The sequence below is a fragment of the Callithrix jacchus genome, chromosome 22 (assembly GCF_049354715.1).
Source record: "Callithrix jacchus isolate 240 chromosome 22, calJac240_pri, whole genome shotgun sequence".
NCBI lineage: Eukaryota > Metazoa > Chordata > Mammalia > Primates > Cebidae > Callithrix > Callithrix jacchus.
The window spans coordinates 17,312,813-17,331,077 of record NC_133523.1 but is presented as its reverse complement, the minus strand read 5'-3'; the positions used below and the strand labels follow the sequence as shown (position 1 = coordinate 17,331,077).

The window sequence follows — 18,265 nt, the reverse complement described above, 5'->3', positions numbered from 1 at the left end:
TGGCCATGCAAATCCACGGAAGGGCCGGGCGCGGTGGCTCACACCTGTAATTCCAGCACTTTGGGAGGCTGAGGCAGGCAGATCACTTGAGGTCAGGAGTTTGAGACCAGCCTGGCCAACAGGGTGAAACCCCATCTCTACTAAAAATACAAAAATTAGCTGGACGTGGTGGTGGATGCCTGTAATCCCAGTTACTCGGGAGGCTGAGGCAGGAGAATCACTTGAACCTGGGAGGCAGAGGCTGCAGTGAGCCGAGATCGCACCACTGTACTCCAGCCTGGGTGAAAGAGCAAGACTCAGTCTCAAAAGTAATAGCAATAGGGGCCGGGCGCGGTGGCTCACGCCTGTAATCCCAGCACTTTAGGAGGCCGAGGTGGGTGGATCACGAGGTCAAGAGATTGAGACCATCCTGTTCAACATGGTGAAACCCCATCTCTACTAAAAATACAAAAAATTAGCTGGGCATGGTGGCATGTGCCTGTAATCCCAGCTACTAAGGAGGCTGAGGCAGGAGAATTGCCTGAACCCAGGAGGCGGAGGTTGCAGTGAGCCAAGATGGCGCCATTGCACTCCAGCCTGGGGAACAGAGCAAGACTCAGTCTCAAAAATAATAATAAACAAATAAAACAAATCCATGACAAGGATGGCAGCACAACATTGTGGATGCAGTTGATGTACTCAAAACTCATGAAAACGGCAAATTTTGACGAGGCAAGATGGCTCAAGCCTGTAATCTCAGCACTCTGGAAGGCCGAGGTAGGCAGATTGCCTGAGATCAGGAGTTCAAGACCAGCCTGGCAAACATGGCGAAACCCCGTCTCTACTAAAAATATAAAATATTAGCCATGCGTGATGATGGGTGCCTGTAGTCCCAGCAACTCGGGAATCTGAGGCACGAGAATCACTTGAACCCAGGGGCGGAGGTTGCAATGAGCCAAGATCGTGCCACTGCACTCCAGCCTGGGGAACAGAGAGACTCTGTCTCCAAACAAAACAAAAAAAAAATTTAAAAATTAGCCTGGTGTGATGTCATGTCAGAGACAGGATCTTACTCTGTCACCCAGGCTGGAGTGCAGTGGCGCCATCTCAGCTCACTGCAGTCTCAATCTCCCCGAGCTCAAGCAGTTCTTCCGCCTTAACCTTCCAAGTACTACGGAGTAGCTGGGACTACAGGCACCCACCACGACACCTGGCTAATTTGTGTGTATATACATATATGTGTGTATGTGTGTGTATATATATTTTTTTGCGGGGGGGCGGGGTAGAGATAAGGCTTCACTTTGTTGCCTGCACCTAGACTAAAAGATTGTTTTAGAGAAAGCCTGGTGACACAGTGAGACTCCATCTCAAAAAACAGTAAAAATAAAAATAAATAAAATAAAATTAAAAAGACAGGTGCCTTGGCCGGACACTGTGGCTCACACTGTAATCCCAGCACTTTGAGAGACTGAGGCAGGTGGATCACCTGAGGTCAGGAGTTTGAGACTGGCCTGGCCAACATGGCAGAACCTCGTCTCTACTAAAAATACAAAAATTAGCCAGGCATGGTGGCACATGCCTGTAATCTCAGCTACTCAGGAGGCAGAGGCAGGAGAATTGCTTGAACCTGGGAAGTGGAGGTTGCAGTGAACCGAAATCGTGCCAGCCTGGGCAACAGAGTGAGACTCCATCTCAAAAAAAAAAAAAAAGAAAACGGCCGGGCACGGTGGCTCAGGCCTATAATCCCAGCACTTTGGGAGGCCGAGGCAGGTGGATCATGAGGTCAAGAGATCGAGACCATCCTGGTCAACAAGGTGAAACCCCGTCTCCACTAAAAATACAAAAATTAGCTGGGCATGGTGGTGCGCGCCTGTAGTCCCAGCTACTCGGGAGGCGGAGGCAGGAGAATTGCTTGAACCCAGGAGGCGGAGGTTGCGGTGAGCCGAGATCATGCCATTGCACTCCAGCCTGGGTAACAAGAGCGAAACTCCGTCTCAAAAAAAAAACAGGTGCCTCACCATGTTGCCCAGGCTGGTCTCGAACTCGGGCTCAAGTGATCCTCCTGCTTCCGCCTCCCAAAGTGCTGGGATTACAACTATCAGCCACAGTGCCCACCTAGAAAAATCTTACGTGTACATCAACTCAAACTAAATAAAGTAAATTCGGGGCAGGCGCGGTGGCTCACGCCTGTAATCCCAGCACTTTGGGAGGCCGAGGCGGGAGGATCACCTGAGGTTAGGAGTTTGAGCAAAACCCCGTCTCCACTAAAAACACAAAAATCAGCCGGATGTGGTGGTGGGCACCTGTAATCCCAGCTACTTGAAAGGCAGATGCAGGAAAATCACTTGAACCCAGAGGGTGGAGGTTGCGGTGAGCCGAGACCGTACCATTGCACTTCAGCCTGGGCGACAGAGGGAGATTCCTTCTCTAAATAAATAAATGAAGGGGCCATACACATATTTTTTGAGTCATGGTCTTACTCTGTCACCCAGGCACAATCATAGCTCACTGGAACTCCTGGGCTCGAGGAACTCCTGATCCTCCTACCTGGGCCTACAGAAGTGCTGGGATTACAGATGTGAGCCATCCCACCTGGCCTAAAGGAGCTATTATTATTGTTATTTTAAATTTATTGTTTTTTAAAATTATGATTTTTTTAGATGGTGTCTTGCTCTGTAGCCCAGGCTAGAGTCCAGTGGTGTGATTTCGGCTCACTGCAACCTCCACTTCCCGAGTTGAAGCAATTCTCCTGCCTCAGCCACCCGAGTAGCTGGGACGACGGTACAGGCTGCCACACCTGGCTACCTTTTTGTATTTTAGTAGAGACAGGGTTTCACCATGTCTCCTAGGCTGGTCTCAAACTCCTGAACGCAGGTGATCCGCCCACCTCAGCCTCCCAAAGTGCTGGGATTACAGGCACGAGCCACCGAACCTAATTTTTGTAGAGATGGGGTTTCACCATGTTGGCCAGGCTACTCTTGAACTCCTGACCTCAGGTGATCCACCCTCCTTGGCCTCCTAAGGTGCTGGGATTACAGGCATGAGCCACCGTGCCAGGCCCCTCCAGAGATCTTGAAGATCCCCAGGGAAGGCCGCCTGGTCGAGCTGTGGTCTTGGGTCAGGGGCTGCTGCGAAGGAGACCAGGATAGACCTTAACTCCTCCCTCATCTCCTCTCCTGCCAGTGGTCCCTGTGTCTGACTCCAGTGGAAAGAGGAAGGACCCAAGTGGATCAACCCTCTTGAATCCAGGGTAGGGTGGCAGGTTGGAGGGTCTTACGCACAGCCCTACTAGGCATTATGTCATTTGCTGCCCAGCCTGCCAACCCGCTGTCACTGCATCAGCCTGGAATCCCTGAGAATTTCCACCCCATTGCCTGGGGGCTGGGGCCCTCATGCCCCTGATCCCAAGCTCTGCCCAGGGGACGAGGCCCTGTATCAGCCAGCAATCTCTAGTTCCGAGCAACAGAAACCAGCTCAAGTCAACTGAATCTCAAAGAGGAGTTACCAGAAGAATGTGGGGGAGTCTGTGGAACAGACAGGAATGGCAGGGCGTGCGTGGCTCCCCTCCTGCATGGTCCTCTCCAACACAGAGTCCAAGGGAAGAAGGCTGTTTGGTCTCCTCGGAGGCGGAAGACGAGAGGACCCCTGCGCAATGCCCCGAGACTGTCCCCAGTGGGCCACAGCCCCATTCCCAAAAGAAAGTGGACTGGGCTGGGCACACGGGCTCACGCCTGTAATCCCAACACTTTGAGAGGCCGAGGCGGGTGGATCACGAGGTCAGGAGTTTCAGACCAGCCTGACCAGCATGGTGAAACCCGGTCTCTAAAAAAAATAAAAAGTAAATAAATAAATAAAATTATCCGGACGTGGCAACATGAGCCTGTAGCCCCAGCTTCGGGGCTCCGGTGATTCTCCTGCCTCGGTTTCCTAAAGTGCTGACATTACAGGCATGAACCTCTGCCCCTGGCCACAAGCCACCTTTCCAGGGACATCTCTAGCAGGGAGTGTGACCTGGGCTGGAGCAGAGGGAGTGTCCTTCCGAGAGGCAGCTACTTTGAGTCCCTGGTGCCACCAGAGTTTCCGGGTCTTTCCCGTGTCAGAAAGGGCCACACCCCAAGGGCAGACAGACAGCTGAACAGAGCAGAACAAGCTCAGCCTGAGACTCTTTTATATACACGGTTTATTTCTCCCCAGCCCTGAACGAGCCCCAGGGACACTCTGTTGGGGATGGAGCTGCCCACGCCCCATCTCTCAGAAGCTGGGTCTCCGGAGACCAGGATGGAGAGAAAGGGGAAGCCCTAGCAAAACGCAGCTCTCTGTCGGCCTCAGCCCCTGCAGAGAGGGGAGAGAGAAGGGACAAGGAAGGCGACACGGGACTGGGGTTCAAACACTCAGAAAGCCACACAATAGAAGACAAAAAGTAGCAAGCCCCCAAGAAAGTGGGAACAAGGAGGAACTGGCACCCCATCCCACCCTCCTCCCAGCTGGGGCACTGTGTCCCCAGGACTCCGTGGGGCCAGGGTCAGGACTGGGAGGAGAGGAAGGATTGGGGGGTGGAGGAGGCCAAGGCTGGTCCCACCCTGGCCTTGGACTCCTGGGCTCAGGGCAAGTGAGGCCCGAGGGCCCCTGCGATTGGCAATGATGGGGCCAGTGGAGGCCTACAGCTTGGTCAGGTCCAGCTTCAGCTTGTAGGGTGGCGGGCTGTCCTCACAGGCGTGCGACGGCGGAGGGTACAGGGGCCAGTCTGGCTCGATCATGAAACCCTTGTGCTGCTCCAGGGTCAGAGGCTGCAGGAAGAGAGGGGAGGAGGGAGTGGAGGGACGGAGAGTGGCTGAGCACCCAACCCTGACAAGAGTCTCCTTCCTGTCTCTGATTTTTTTTTTTTTCTGAGACAGAGTCTCTCCCTGTTGCCCAGGCTGGAGTGTGGTGGTGTGATCTCGGCTCACTGCAATCCCCAACTCCTGGGTTCAAGTGATTCTCCTTTCTCAGTCTCCTGAGTAGCTGGGACTGCAGGCACGCGCCACCACACCCAGCTAATTTTTGTATTTTTAGTAGAGACGGGGTTTCACCATTTTGGCCAGGCTGGTCTTGATCTACTGACCTCAAGTGATCCGCCCGCCTCAGCCTCTCAAAGTCGTTTCGCTCGTTACCCAGGCTGGAGTGCAGTGGCGCAATCTCAGCTCACCCGTAACCTCTGTCTCTCAGGTTCAAGCGATTCCCCTGCCTCAGCCTCCCAAGTAGCTGGGACTACAGGTGCCCACCACCACACCTGGCTAATTTTGTATTATTAGTAGAGGCTGGGTTTCACCATGTTGGCCAGGCTGGTCTCAAACTTCTGACCTCAAGTGATCTGCCCGCCTCAGCCTCCCAAAGTGCTGGGATTACAGGTGTGAGCCACCACACCGGGCCTTTTTTTTTTTTTTTTTTTTTTTTGAGATGGGGTCTCACTCTATTGTCCAAGTTTGAGTGCAAGTGGCACCATCACAATTCACTGCAGCCTTGAACTGTCAGGTTCAAGTGATCCTCCCACCCCAGTTTCCCAAGTAGCTGGGATCACAGACATGCACTTTCATGCCCAGCTAATTTTTTTTCTTTTTTTGAGATGTAGTCTCGCTCTGTCACCCAGGCTGGAGTGCAGCTGTGCAATCTCAGCTCGCTGCAACTTTCGACTCCTGGGTTCAAGTGATTCTCCTGCCTCAGCCTCCCCAGTAGCTGGGATTACAGGGACCCACCACCATACCCTGCTAATTTTTGTATTTTTAGTAGAGTCGGGGTTTCACCATGTTGGCCAGGATGACCTCGTACTTCTGACCGTGATCCACCCACCTTGGCCTCCCACAGTTCGGTGATTACAGGCGTGAGCCACCGTGCCTGGCCAGGCTAATTTTGAAAGATTTGTAGACACGACGTTTCACTATGTTGCCCAGGCTCTGGACACCACAGAGGTAAGGCCAACACCACAGAGGTGAGGCCACCTCTGACTTCACGTCGCCCCAACTAACAGTGGATGTTCTTCCCGCCAATTCAAAAGCCACTGAAGAAACTGGCCCCAAGTCTCACAGCAAGTCTGAGATCCTGGCCAAGGGCGGTGGCTCACGCCTGTAATCACAGCACTTTGGGAGGGCAAGGCGGTGGCTCACGCCTGTAATCACAGCACTTTGGGTGGATCGCTTGAGCCCAGGAGTTCAAGACCAGCCTGGGCAACATAGCAAGACTCCCATCTCTACAAAGAATACAAAATGTAGCTGGGCGTGGTGGCACGTGCCTGTGGCTCCAGCTATTCAGGAGGCTGACACAGGAGGATCGCTTGAGCCAGGGAGGCTGAGGCTGCAGTGAGCTGTGATCACGCCACTGCACTCCAGTCTGGGTGAAAGAGTGAGACCCTGTCTCAAAATTTCAAAAAATTATATATATATATATATATATGCAAAAAGAAGGATAAAAAAGCCTGAGGTCCTGAGGTCCGTGGGAGTGGGAGGCCAAGTCAGGACCAGCAAGCAGCTTTCTCTGCTTCCACCCCCTCCCTCAGTGCAGCGCCGTTCACAGATCACACCCACCTGGAACTTGAGGTACTGGCCAGGCGCAGTCACCACCGTGGAGCAGCTCAGCCACAGCATCACCAGCACGGACAAGAAGAGGCAGCAGGCCAGGACCCATCGAGGCAGCCCCGAGCGCCTGCCCCAACCGCAGGCACCACTCAGTTCCCTGGGCTGGGTCCAGGGAGACCCACACCTCCAGTCCCACCTTCCGCCCCCAGGGTCCTGCCACCCACCGGGACATGCAGCTGAGGAAGTCATTGTCCTGCGGCTCTTCAGACTCCACCTTGGTCTTGCTGCTGGTCTTGACCCTGATCTTGGCCTTCCTCACCTTGTCCAGGGGACCTACGGGGTCTGAGAGATCAGCTACCACTCAGTCACCAGCAGCTCTTTGCCAAGAGGTCATAATAGCCATGACCAGGAGGCAGGAGGCCAGGACCTGGGGCATGGAGTCCTGGAATGGAGATCAGAGCCCTGGGAGATGGGCCACAGAATGCTGAGAGAGGGACCACGGAGCCCTGGGAGATGGACCACAGAACACTGAGAGAGGGACCATGGAACCCTGGGAGATGGACCACAGAACACTGAGAGAGGGACCATGGAACCCTGGGAGATGGACCACGGAACCCTGGGAGATGGACCACAGAACACTGAGAGAGGGACCACGGAACCCTGGGAGATGGACCACGGAACACTGAGAGAGGGACCACGGAACCCTGGGAGATGGACCACGGAACCCTGGGAGATGGACCACGGAACACTGAGAGAGGGACCATGGAACCCTGGGAGATGGACCACGGAACCCTGGGAGATGGACCACGGAACACTGAGAGAGGGACCATGGAACCCTGGGAGATGGACCACGGAACCCTGGGAGATGGACCACAGAACACTGAGAGGGACCATGGAACCCTGGGAGATGGACCACGGAACCCTGGGAGATGGACCACAGAACACTGAGAAACCACGGAACCCTGGGAGATGGACCACAGAACACTGAGAAACCACGGAACCCTGGGAGATGGACCACAGAACACTGAGAGACCACGGAACCCTGGGAGATGGACCATGGAACCCTGGGAGATGGACCACGGAACCCTGGGAGATGGACCACAGAACACTGAGAGACCACGGAACCCTGGGAGATGGACCATGGAACCCTGGGAGATGGACCACGGAACACTGAGAGAGGGACCACGGGACCCTGGGAGATGGACCACAGAACCCTGGGAGAGGGACCACTGAACCCTGGCAGAGGGACCACGGAACCCTGGGAGATGGACCACGGAACCCTGGGAGAGGGACCACGGAACACTGGGAGAGGGACCACGGAACCCTGGGAGATGGACCACGGAACCCTGGGAGATGGACCACAGAACACTGAGAGAGGGACCATGGAACCCTGGGAGATGGACCACGGAACCCTGGGAGATGGGCTGTGGGAAGAGATGGCCAGGGGCAGACCTGTTACTTATAGTTAAATGATTACAAGGTTGCTTTGCTTTTTATACCCTGAGATTTGTGCCACGGATTATATCCAAACTACGGTGTAGTAAAATAAAAGCAGAGTTTACGTGGTAACAGGAGGCCTACAGTTAAGACCATCTGAGAGTGCCCTATAACCGTGAAACACTGTGACATGGCTGCAGAGCAGAAAAAAAAAGCTTTGGTCTCACGACTCTTTTTAACATAGTTTGTGTAAGGATTTTGTAAAGGGAAATTATGCAAACAACTCTGGGAAAAAAATGCGACTTTTGCTCATAAAACTCAGGAGGGTCTTTGCAGATGGGTGCTGGTGAGGCAGGGCAGAGACACCAGAATGCCACAGGCTTAGAGGGACCATGGAACCCTGAGAGATAGACTATGGAACCCTGGGAGATGGACTGCAGAACGCCAAGAGAGGGACCACGGAACCCTGGGAGATGGGCCGTGGGACTCTGGGAAATGGGCAACAAATCCCTGGGATATGGACCACAGAACCCTGAGACATGGACCACAGATCCCTAAGAGATGGGCCACGGAATCCTGATATATAGACTGCAGAAACCTGGGAGGTGGACCGCAGAACCTTGGGAGGTGGACAATGATTCCTGGGAGATGGATTATGGAACCCTGAGACATGGGGCACAGAACCTTGGAGGATGGACCACGGATCCCTGGAAGATGGGCCACGGAACCCTGAGGGATAGACTACGGAACCTTGGGATATGGACCATGGAACCCTGGGAGATGAATTGCAGAACGCTGGGAGATGGACCACGGAACCTTGGGGGATGGACCACCAATCCCTGGGAGATGGGCCATGGAACCTTGGGAGATGAGCCACGGAACCTCAGGGGATGGACCATGGAACCCAGGACTTGAGAGACGGAGATCCCAATCCTGGCGGGTCTGTTTGCCAGGCGGACTCCTCATGGCAGTGCGGCCACCCATGGAAGGAACACTAGTCTAGGTTGCACCTTACCCACGTGCACCTCCAGGGCTTCAGGGTGGGAGCCTCGCCAGGTCACCTCCACGCGCTGTAGATGGCCCCCCTGGAAGCCAAGGCTCTCCACTACGGGCTGAGTCTGAGCCAAGAATAAGACAGCACAGAGAAGCCTGTGAGGACAGCACCCCTGGGCCTAGGCAGGCCCTCTGTGACTGCCATGTCCCACGCCCAACTGATACCCAGTTCCCCTGGGGGCCGGCAGGGAGGACACCATCCCATGGGCTGTGGGCTTGGTGTCAGGGATGCTGTTTTCTGCTTTCATAGGCTCTTCCATTTGCCTCAACCCCATCGTTTAGCTCCAGAAGTAGGAACATCATCCAGACCAAGCCAGTGAATTGGCTGAGAGATGGTCTATGATCCAGCCAGGGCCAATCAGAGTAAATCCCAGCTCAGTTAAAATCCCAGAGGGTTGGCCAAGCGCGGTGGCTCACACCTGTAATCCCAGCACTTTAGGAGGCTGAGGCAGAGGGATTGCGTGAGGTCAGGAGTTTGAGACCAGCCTGGCTAACATGGTGAAACCCCGTCACTACTAAAAATACAAAAATTAGCCAGGCATGGTGGCGCACAGCTGTAATCCCAGCTACTCAGGAGGCTGAGGCAGGAGAATTGCCTGAACCCAGGAGGCGGAGGTTGCGGTGAGCCGAGATCGCGCCATTGCACTCCATCCTGGGTAACAAGAGCGAAACTCCGTTTCAAAAAACAAAACAAAACAACAACAACAACAACAAAAACTCAGAGGGGGCCGGGTGCAGTGGCTCATGCCTTTAATCCCAGCACTTTGGGAGGCCAAGGCGGGTTGATCCCCTGAGGTCAGGAGATCAAGACCAGCCTGGCCAACACAGCAAAACCCTGTCTCTACTAAAAATACAACAATTAGTTGGGCATGATGGCGCATGCCTGTAATCCCAGCTACTCGGGAGGCTGAGGCAGGAGAATTGCTTGAACCTGAGAGGCGGAGGTTACAGTGAGCTGAGATCACACCACTGAACTCCAGCCTGGGCAACAAGAGTGAGACTCCATCTAAAAAAAAAAAAACCAGACGGGCTGTAACCTAGAACCTCTGACATCCACCTTACTGCCAAGAGGAAGTAAATGCCTGGGAATGAAGCCACCACAGAAGAAAGCAGTCAAGGCATGGAGTGAGACACTGAGCCCCTGGATCCAGCCATGCCTGAAGCTCACCCACTGTGGACTTTGCATCTCATGAGCCAAGAGCCAATGCATCACAGCGTCTCATCCTGCCCGCCCATCTGCCACTCTGGTGTGGCCCCTGTTGGGGGGGGTCTCACCTGAAACACCACTACCTTCCCATTGTCAGTCTGCAAGTAATAGGTCCAGGTGGAGGAGACAAATCCCTGGGCTGAGCTGACGAGGTCATTGCAGAGGGTGGAAAACAAGTCCAGGAAAGAGAGGGCCCCACTTGGAGCTTCCAGGACCTTTCTCTGGTGAAAAAAGTTCCAAGACACAAAGGTGGCACCAAAGAAGGGATTGGCCGATGAGTGGGAGGGGGCAGGGCGCACTGGCTCCCAGCGCTTTGGGAGGCCGAGGCAGGCAGATCACTTGAGGCCAGAAGTTTGAGACCAGCTGGGACAACATGGTGAAACCCTCTCTACTACAAATACAAAAATTAGCTGGGTGTGGTGGCACATGTTTGTAATCCCAACTACTCGAGAGGCTGAGGCATGAGATTTGCTTGAACCCAGGACACAAAGGTTTCAGTGAGTCAAGATCGCATCGCTGCACTCCAGCCTGGGTGAAAGACCGAGACTCCATCTCAAATAAATAAATGAATAAATAAACGAATAGGAGGGGAGCTGGGAGAATTCACTTGGATTGGATGTGGCTAAGTGACTTGGGCCAATAGGACTTCTTAGAGGGAACGCAGATCTCAGCGTGGCATGTGGCTTCCTCTGTACCCTTAGGGAAGTGGATTGTGCTCTCTGAGCCCTAAAATGGGGATGATTGTTTTTCTTCATGGAGTAGCCATGAAATTCCAACTAGAGGATGTCTGCCAAGCACCTGGCATGGCATAGGCACTCAATACATAGTAGCCCCTATTACTGAAAAGCTCATCATCTTCACTATCCTTATTTGACAGCATAAGCGGAGTTCTGATGGCCGGGCGCGCTGGCTCACACTTGTAATCCCAGCACTCTGGGAGGCCAAGGTGGGAGAATCACTTGAGGTCAGGAGTTCAAGACCAGCCTGGCCAACATGACGAAACCCCCTTTCTCCTAAAAATACCAAAAATTTGCTATTGTAGTGGCAGGTGCCTGTAATCCCAGCTACAAGGGAGGCTGAGGCAGGAGAACCGCTTGAACCTGGGAGGCAGAGGCTGCAGTGAGCCAAGATTGCGCCATTGCAATCCAGACTCCAGACAGGGACAGAGCGAGACTCCATCTCAAAAAAAAAGGGAGCTCTGAATGGGAAGGGCTGACAGTGCAGTGAGCTCTTCTGAACAGAAGTAAAAGCCTGGAAGGGGTGGAGGAAAATGGGGGAAGCGGGGAAAGGGCTTTCTGGGGAGTCCCAATCCCTGGATCTCTGGCTATGCTACATGACTTTCTGTGCCTCAGTTTCCCCTGATGCAGCACTGCTTGGACGACAGCAGATGAGCCGTTATTGTTTCTTCCACAAGGCGGTGTGTGCCTGCTTTCGAGGCAAGGCTGCTCTGGCCTGAGCTGTGGTTCTGAGCCCCTCTAAGGTGATAGTGACCACCAGCTCATCCCAGGGGAAGGGCTTAGACCAGCACCTGGCAGCTCTGGGGGTGCCTAAGATGAGTGAGGTGAGGCGTGGCCACAGCCCTGGTGGCTTCAAGTCTTGCCCCTTGCACAGCCCTAAATGTTTGTGACCTGGGATGTTGCCCCCGGGCACTAAATGGGGGTGACAGTGTCCCTTGTGCCTCCAAGTGACACAAGACATTTGGGACAGGTCGAAGTCAGGCCTGAACCAGGACAGATGTTTCATAAAACAGGGCGGTTTTCTGCCACTTACTCCTGAAAAGGTGGTGGGGCATGGGGGGCACTGTGCATGTTAGAGATGGCAACTCAGGCTGGAGATGTGCCAAGGCTGGATTGAGGTCACCCTGCAGGCCTGGGACATAATGCAGAGCCTGGCAGAGCCTCTGGACCTGAATGAAGACTTCCCATGGGGCAAAGTGGGTGAGGTCGCAGGAAAAGGGGCCCCAGGCCACAGTAGGAGGCTTACCTTCTCCTCCGGCTCAGGCTCGGGGGACTGGCTCCAGCAGCCGTGGCTGCAAGCCTGCTGCTCTGTCTCCTTCACATAGGCTTCCACGCAGGCTGTGGGAGGTGGGAGGATGTGACTGGGGATGGCCATCCCAGGCCACCTCTCCCCGCCCTGGCCCACCCTGCCTGCGGGTCCTCACCTGCTTCACATTCAGTCTGGGTGGCATTGGGCTTGGAGCTCCTGGCCACGAATCGGCAGATGGAGAAGAGGCGGCAGCCACGCTCGCAAGCGCTGATCAGAACAGCTCTGTCATAGGGAGACTCGGAGGCGCCCTCCAGCCCCGCCTGGGGTGGGGGGGACACGGAGCTCAGGACATGGGGAGGGGCAGGAGGGGGTGGACCGGAGCCTTCAGGAGAGGCAGGGGAGGGTTTTCCGACTTCCCACCAAATCTAGCCAGATGGGGATGAGTTGGGAGGAGGCTCCAGATATCAGTGGAGGCTCCGAGGAGGGAGATGGGGAGGGAGCTTGAGAAGAGAAATGGACGGTGAAGGTGGAGAGAAATGAGCCTTCCTCCCCAGGCGTCAGGGAGGAGGGGAGAGATGGAGAAGGGTTCTCAGACCTGGAGGAGGAGGGGGAGGCTCAGAGGAGGGGGCAGGTTTAGAGGATAGGAGGCGGCTCAGGCTTAGAGGATGGGGGAGGCTCAGAGGACGGGGGAGAGACTCAGAGGAGCGGGGAGAGGCCCATAGGAGGCGGTTTTGGTCACACTCAGATCAGGCTTGAATCCTGGGAAGTGGTGGTATGAGTAGAGGCTGGTAGCTCTGAGTGGGGAGGGAAGAGGATGTGGAGGAGGGGGAGGAGTGAGATGGGGGACCGGCAGGCCTGAGGGATCTGGGGTTGGGTGCTAGAGGGTCCTTGCTCAGCAGAGTGCAGAGGGAGCCCAGGAGGTGGTATCAGCCCTTATCGCAAGGACCTGCATCTCCAAGCCCTCCCTCATAGGAGGGACCCCCCCTAGCCCGTCCCCCACTGGAGGGACATCCCCATTCCCGACCCCTCCCTCCCCAGGGGCCCTCCCCCAGTCTCCTGCTATCATCCAAGAGAAGCCATCCCAACCCCTCCCCTTTCGGAGAGATCCCGCGTACCCCGGCTGGCAGCTGGCCCCTCAAGCGTCTCACCTGCGAGGGCCGCGGGCCGAGGTCGCGGCACCGCAGCTGGCAGTTCTGCGTGTCCCCGAGCTGGGGGGCGAAGGGGTCGCGGGCGGACGGCGCGGAGGCTGCGGGCGGAGATGCCAGCAGCAGCAGCAGCAGCGGCGGCATCAGCGCCACTGCAGCCATGGCTGGGCCGAACGCGGGGGGCGCGGGGGACTCCGGCTCCGGCCGGGAACGGAGGATTCAGCGGCTGCGGCGGGGACCGGAGCGCTGACGTCACCCGAGCGGAGCAGCCTGGGAAGGAGGGGTGGGAGATGCGGAGAGCGGGCGGGGGAGCTGCGCTGCGGCACCCGCGGGGTGCGGGTCGGGCGGGGCAGGTGCATCGCGGCCCTCACCGTCTGTCCCATCGCGGGGGTCCCAGGACATCTCCCTGGTGCCCACGGGCGGAGGATTTCTGCTGGCGCTAGGGGCCAAAAGGAAATAGATAGGGGGATGGGATGGAGGGGGCTATTTGCCAGGGGTGTTGGAGAGAGCCTGGCGGAGGAGGCAAGGAGTGAGTCGACCCCGTGGGAAAGAGGAGGAAGGGGTGTCCAGGCTACAAGGGTCAGCGAGGACCCTGAGGAGAAGAGCTCGTAGGTGGAGGAGGAGGAGGGAGGGCGGTGGGGCTGGAGTCCAACCGGGGAACGGAGAGGGAGAAAGGTGAGAGCCCCAGGACCCAGCAGCTGAGGCCGGACACCCAGGTCAGAGAGAGGTGGCAATTTGTGCAGTTTGCCTCCTCCGGGAAGCCCTGTGAGCCCCTCTCTTGCTCCTTCAGCTTTGCCTCCCTTTGGCCCAGCCCAGATCCACGGACCTGGAGGATCTGGCCCCATCTCCCCAAGGCTGGGGACCCCTTGGGCCAGGCCTTAGTGGGAGGGGATCCAGAGGTACGCTCAGGAGCAAGGGGAGGGGGAGCTGCTAAAATTTGTAATTCTCGTGGGAAAACTCTGGGCAAATAGCGACACTTCTGACTTCCATAACCACCACACCCTCGGGTGATGCGCTGTACCCCAGGAGCCGAATCTCGGGTTAGGGTGTCCACCCAGCTTCTTCTCCGCCAGGTACGGGAATGGGGGTGCCCCTCTAAACCCAGATCCTCTGCAAAGATGCCCCAGTTTTCGCTGGCATCTCTGGCGCAGGTGCCTGCAGCGCCGCGCCACAGCCAGCGCGTCCTCCCCCCCCCCACTCTCCGCCCCCGCAGACGGCCCGGCAGCCTCGCAGGGTCCGCGGGTCAGAGGGCGCCTCAGGTTCCGGCCCGGGAGGAGGGGGTCCCGGGTGGGGGCCTGGCGCACCCGACCCCGCCCCCCGCACGGCCTGCGGCCGCGCTTTCATCTCTGAGGCCCCCGGCCGGCCCCCACGTGGCTTAATCAGGCGCGGCTGTGCCTGGCGGACCCCGAACATCTGGATCCCGGCGCGGCCCCTCCCCCGCCCCGCCCCGCCTCTCCCCTCCCTTTGCCTCCCCTCCCCTCCGCTCCCAGGCTAGGCCGCTGCGACCCTAGGGCCTCCAGCCCGCAGTTTGCGCCAGAATCCAGCAGGGGAACTCCGGCTTCTAACCCACCCGCGCGCCAGCACCTTGGGAAACAGTCCTGTGCATTATGACCAATACTGCCCCCTATTTCACAGGTGGAAACGTAGGCTCCGAGACGCGTTGACAAAGACAGGATTCAAGCCCACACATGTTAATTCCAGAGGCCCGCCGCGCGCCTCACCCCTCCACAATTACTGTCCTTCATTCATAACAAAACACTTTTTCTTGCAACAACCGTAGAAGATAGGTACTGGCGGCGTTGCCCTTTTCTACGGATGAGGAAAATGAGGCTCAGACTGCAGAGTGGTTCTGTCCAGGTGACAGGGAGAGACGCAGAGAAAAGCCGGCAGGGTCCTGCCAATGATGGGAGGGGGGCCTTTGGGTATAAGAAGCATTTCTTAAAGCGCATCAGGGAGGAGGGACACCCCGCGCCCTTTTGCAGAAGGGGAAACTGAGGCTGCAGGAGTGGGTCGATCGCCCAGGTTGCCCGAGGGGAGAAGGGAAAAAGGCCGATTGCCTCCCACCCACCCCCCTTTCCGCTGCGCGAGGCCGCTGGGGGTGGGGGGTGAGCGGAAAGAGGACTTGACCCCGGCCCCCAAGGTGAGCCCCCGCGCCCCTCCTGCTGTTCCCGGGGGAGCCGGTCCAGGTGAGGGGCGGGCGGGCCGGCGGGCGGCCAGGGTCGGGTTTCAGGAAATCCGCCGACATTCCTTCGGGGCTTAAGAGGGAAAGTTGACTCGGCGCCGCCCTCGCCCCCCCCCCCACTTCCTACCCCCCGGGGCGGCCTGGCTGGGGGCGGCGCGCGGGGGGCGCTGAGGCCGGCCTGGGCGTGAATCAGCGGCAGACCAGGCGTCCGGGAAGCCACAGCGGCCGAGGTCAAAGCAGGCGTCGGACAAGCGCCCTTTGTCCCTTGCCGCCCTCATCACGACCCTGCTGACCCCCACCTCCAAGCAGGGTACAGGCTGGGGAGGAGGCAGGGCACCATGGCGCCGGTGGTGGTTGCTGAGGGTTGTTGGGGGAGGAAGGATGGATGTGACTGCCCCTCCTCCCCCAAGCAGCTGGTCCTCCTGGGACCCAGACTTCAGAGGCTCCTCAGGGTGCAGACAGGCAGGAAATCTGGCCTCCCTGGGGCAGGTCTGCAATCCCCAGTCCCGGTCTCCAGGGCCTGAAGTCCAGAGTACATTAAACTGAGGACCCAGGCATCCCTGCTCCCCAGGCTCAACCTCCAGGGCAGAAATTATAAAGCCTAGGGCACACCCAGGCCCCACTTTCCTGGGCCACAGACCTTGAACCAGACATCCAGAACCTCACTGTCCCTTAATTCCTGGAAGCACCCGCCTGGAACACCAGGCAGCTAATCCTATACTGGGGGCCCCTGAGCACCCGGCTCTCAGAATGGAAAAGGCAGCTCCGCCCTCCTCCCAGTGGCTGTGGGTCCCCACAGGACCCTGAAGGTCCCATTTCCACTGGCCCCTCCCTGGTGCACCCTCAGTGCCTTGGAATCCCAAGGAAGCTGGGGATGGAGGGCCCCTAACCTAATACGTCTCCTCCAGAGGTGACCTTTGAGTGGAGGGTACAGAACTCAGGATGGGTCCCTCCCCCAGCCCAAGGAAAGGCCCTCCCTCCATCTACCCTTTAGACATTCCCAGCCAACTTCAAGAACTTGGGTCAATATTTGCCAGAAGTTCCATTGAGGAGAGCTCCCTTTTGTCCTCAAGGAGATGATGGAACTGGGGAGGAAGGGGTTAAACTGCTGGGGCCCCTGAGGGCTGGGAAAGTTGCATCTTGGAGTCAACTCCCCTTCCCTTAAGTCAAAGGTGTGGGGTAAAGTTCACCCAAGGGCAGAGGTCACACTCCAGGATGGGGCTGGGCAGGACTGGAAAGGGTCCTTCCCCTTCTATCGGTAAGGAACAGAGAGGGAAGTCTACCAGCTAGGGTTACACAGCCAGACAGAGCGCGCGCGCCAGCCTGGGACCCGGGCAGCATGACTTGCTGGGACTGAGTTTTCTTGCTACTTAGAGGGACTGAGAATTCTCCATACTTTCATTTTGCAAATATTTAGTGAGTGCTTTGCCTTTAGCCCTTACTGGGTCCAGCATGGGGTCCAATGGGGCTACAGCTGCCCACAGTCTAAAGAAAATCTGCTGCACAATGAATGAAGTGTTTGGAAGAGTTGTATTTCAAAAACAATAAAACGACGTGAAGGAGAGTGAGACTGCTGGGGAAGGGTGGAGGGCCTCTCTGAGGAGGTGACACTGGACCTGTGACCTGGTGGAAGAGAAGGGGGCTAACTGGGGAAGATGTGGGGAACAGCATTCCAGCAGAAGGAACAGCCAATTCGCAGAGGCCCTTTGATAGTAACAAGCCTGGTATGTTTGGGGAAACAGGGCTCCAGTGGCTGGGGTGGAATGAGGGAGAGGAGGGGGAAGAGGAGAGGGAAAAAGAGGATTGGAGAGGATGGGGAGAGGGAGGCAGGGCAAAGATCTGCTTTTTCTTCTTTTAAAAGCTCCCTGTGCCTGATGTACAGAGAAAGGCAGAGAGTTATCAGGAAAGTCCCGGAGGAGGCCGGAAAGCATCCCTGGGGGAGACTGTGGGGTCTGGATCTGAATGGGTTGGGGAGAAGCGTCTGCATCTCAGAATGGGATGTGTTTTGGAATCAGAGCCAACAGGATTTGCTGATGAATTGGACATGAGGGATGAGGGAAGGAGAGAGTTGTCACGCGCGCTTCTAGGTCTCTGCCCTGAGCACCTGGATGGATAGGGGAGCCCTTTAAACGGAGGGGGAAAATATCAACATTTTGCTCCAGAAGCCTAAAGTCCTCCCAGGAGTGCGTAAGGGGTCTGTAGCCACAGAGAGAGCATCTGCAAACAGGGGCGGTGGGGGAGGAGTGTTGAGTATCCTAAAAACTCGATTCCAGCCAAGAACTGCCACCTCCACTTAACCCTCTGGGCCCCCTGGCAGGTGGGACAATGGCTCCATGTTTCAGAGGGGACAAGCAGGCCTGGGGGTCACCTCTGCTCCAGGAGATCCTGCAGTGCTGTGCTAAGGTTGTAGAGACTTCTGCTGCCTTGCGTCTTCCCACGGAAGCCCTCAGGCTGGGTGGTGCCCATTGGGCAGTGAAAGAAACTGAGGCACAAAAGGCCTGGTAAATGGCAGCGTCTCTCTTTGTCCCTCTTCTCCATCCAGAGTTCAGATGGGGCAGGGGCGTCCAGGTCCCCCATAGGCCCCCATCCCCCAATCTTGGTTTTTGACAGTCTGGAGTCTGAACTGGAGATTTAAGTAGGAGAGGGTGGGGCTTCCTCTTGGGCAGACAAGTGGGTGCTCCTGAGCCCCCCTCAGTCACTTTTACCCCCTTGGCTGGTTGAGAACCTA

At 56.7% G+C, this 18,265-nt stretch overlaps 1 protein-coding gene across 1 annotated transcript; it reads right to left on the bottom strand.

Moving 5' to 3' along the window:
* Positions 1-4,142: 4,142 nt before the first annotated feature.
* On the bottom strand, positions 4,143-13,609 carry TMEM59L (transmembrane protein 59 like). Its single transcript, XM_035286665.2, has 8 exons — positions 13,359-13,609; positions 12,386-12,530; positions 12,208-12,299; positions 10,293-10,445; positions 8,980-9,082; positions 6,752-6,869; positions 6,537-6,654; positions 4,143-4,766 (listed from the first exon to the last, which is right to left on the bottom strand). The coding sequence occupies exons 1-8, from the start codon at positions 13,515-13,517 to the stop codon at positions 4,638-4,640; spliced, it is 1,017 nt and encodes a 338-aa protein (XP_035142556.1). The 5' UTR covers positions 13,518-13,609; the 3' UTR covers positions 4,143-4,637.
* Between the last annotated feature and the right edge of the window lie 4,656 nt (positions 13,610-18,265).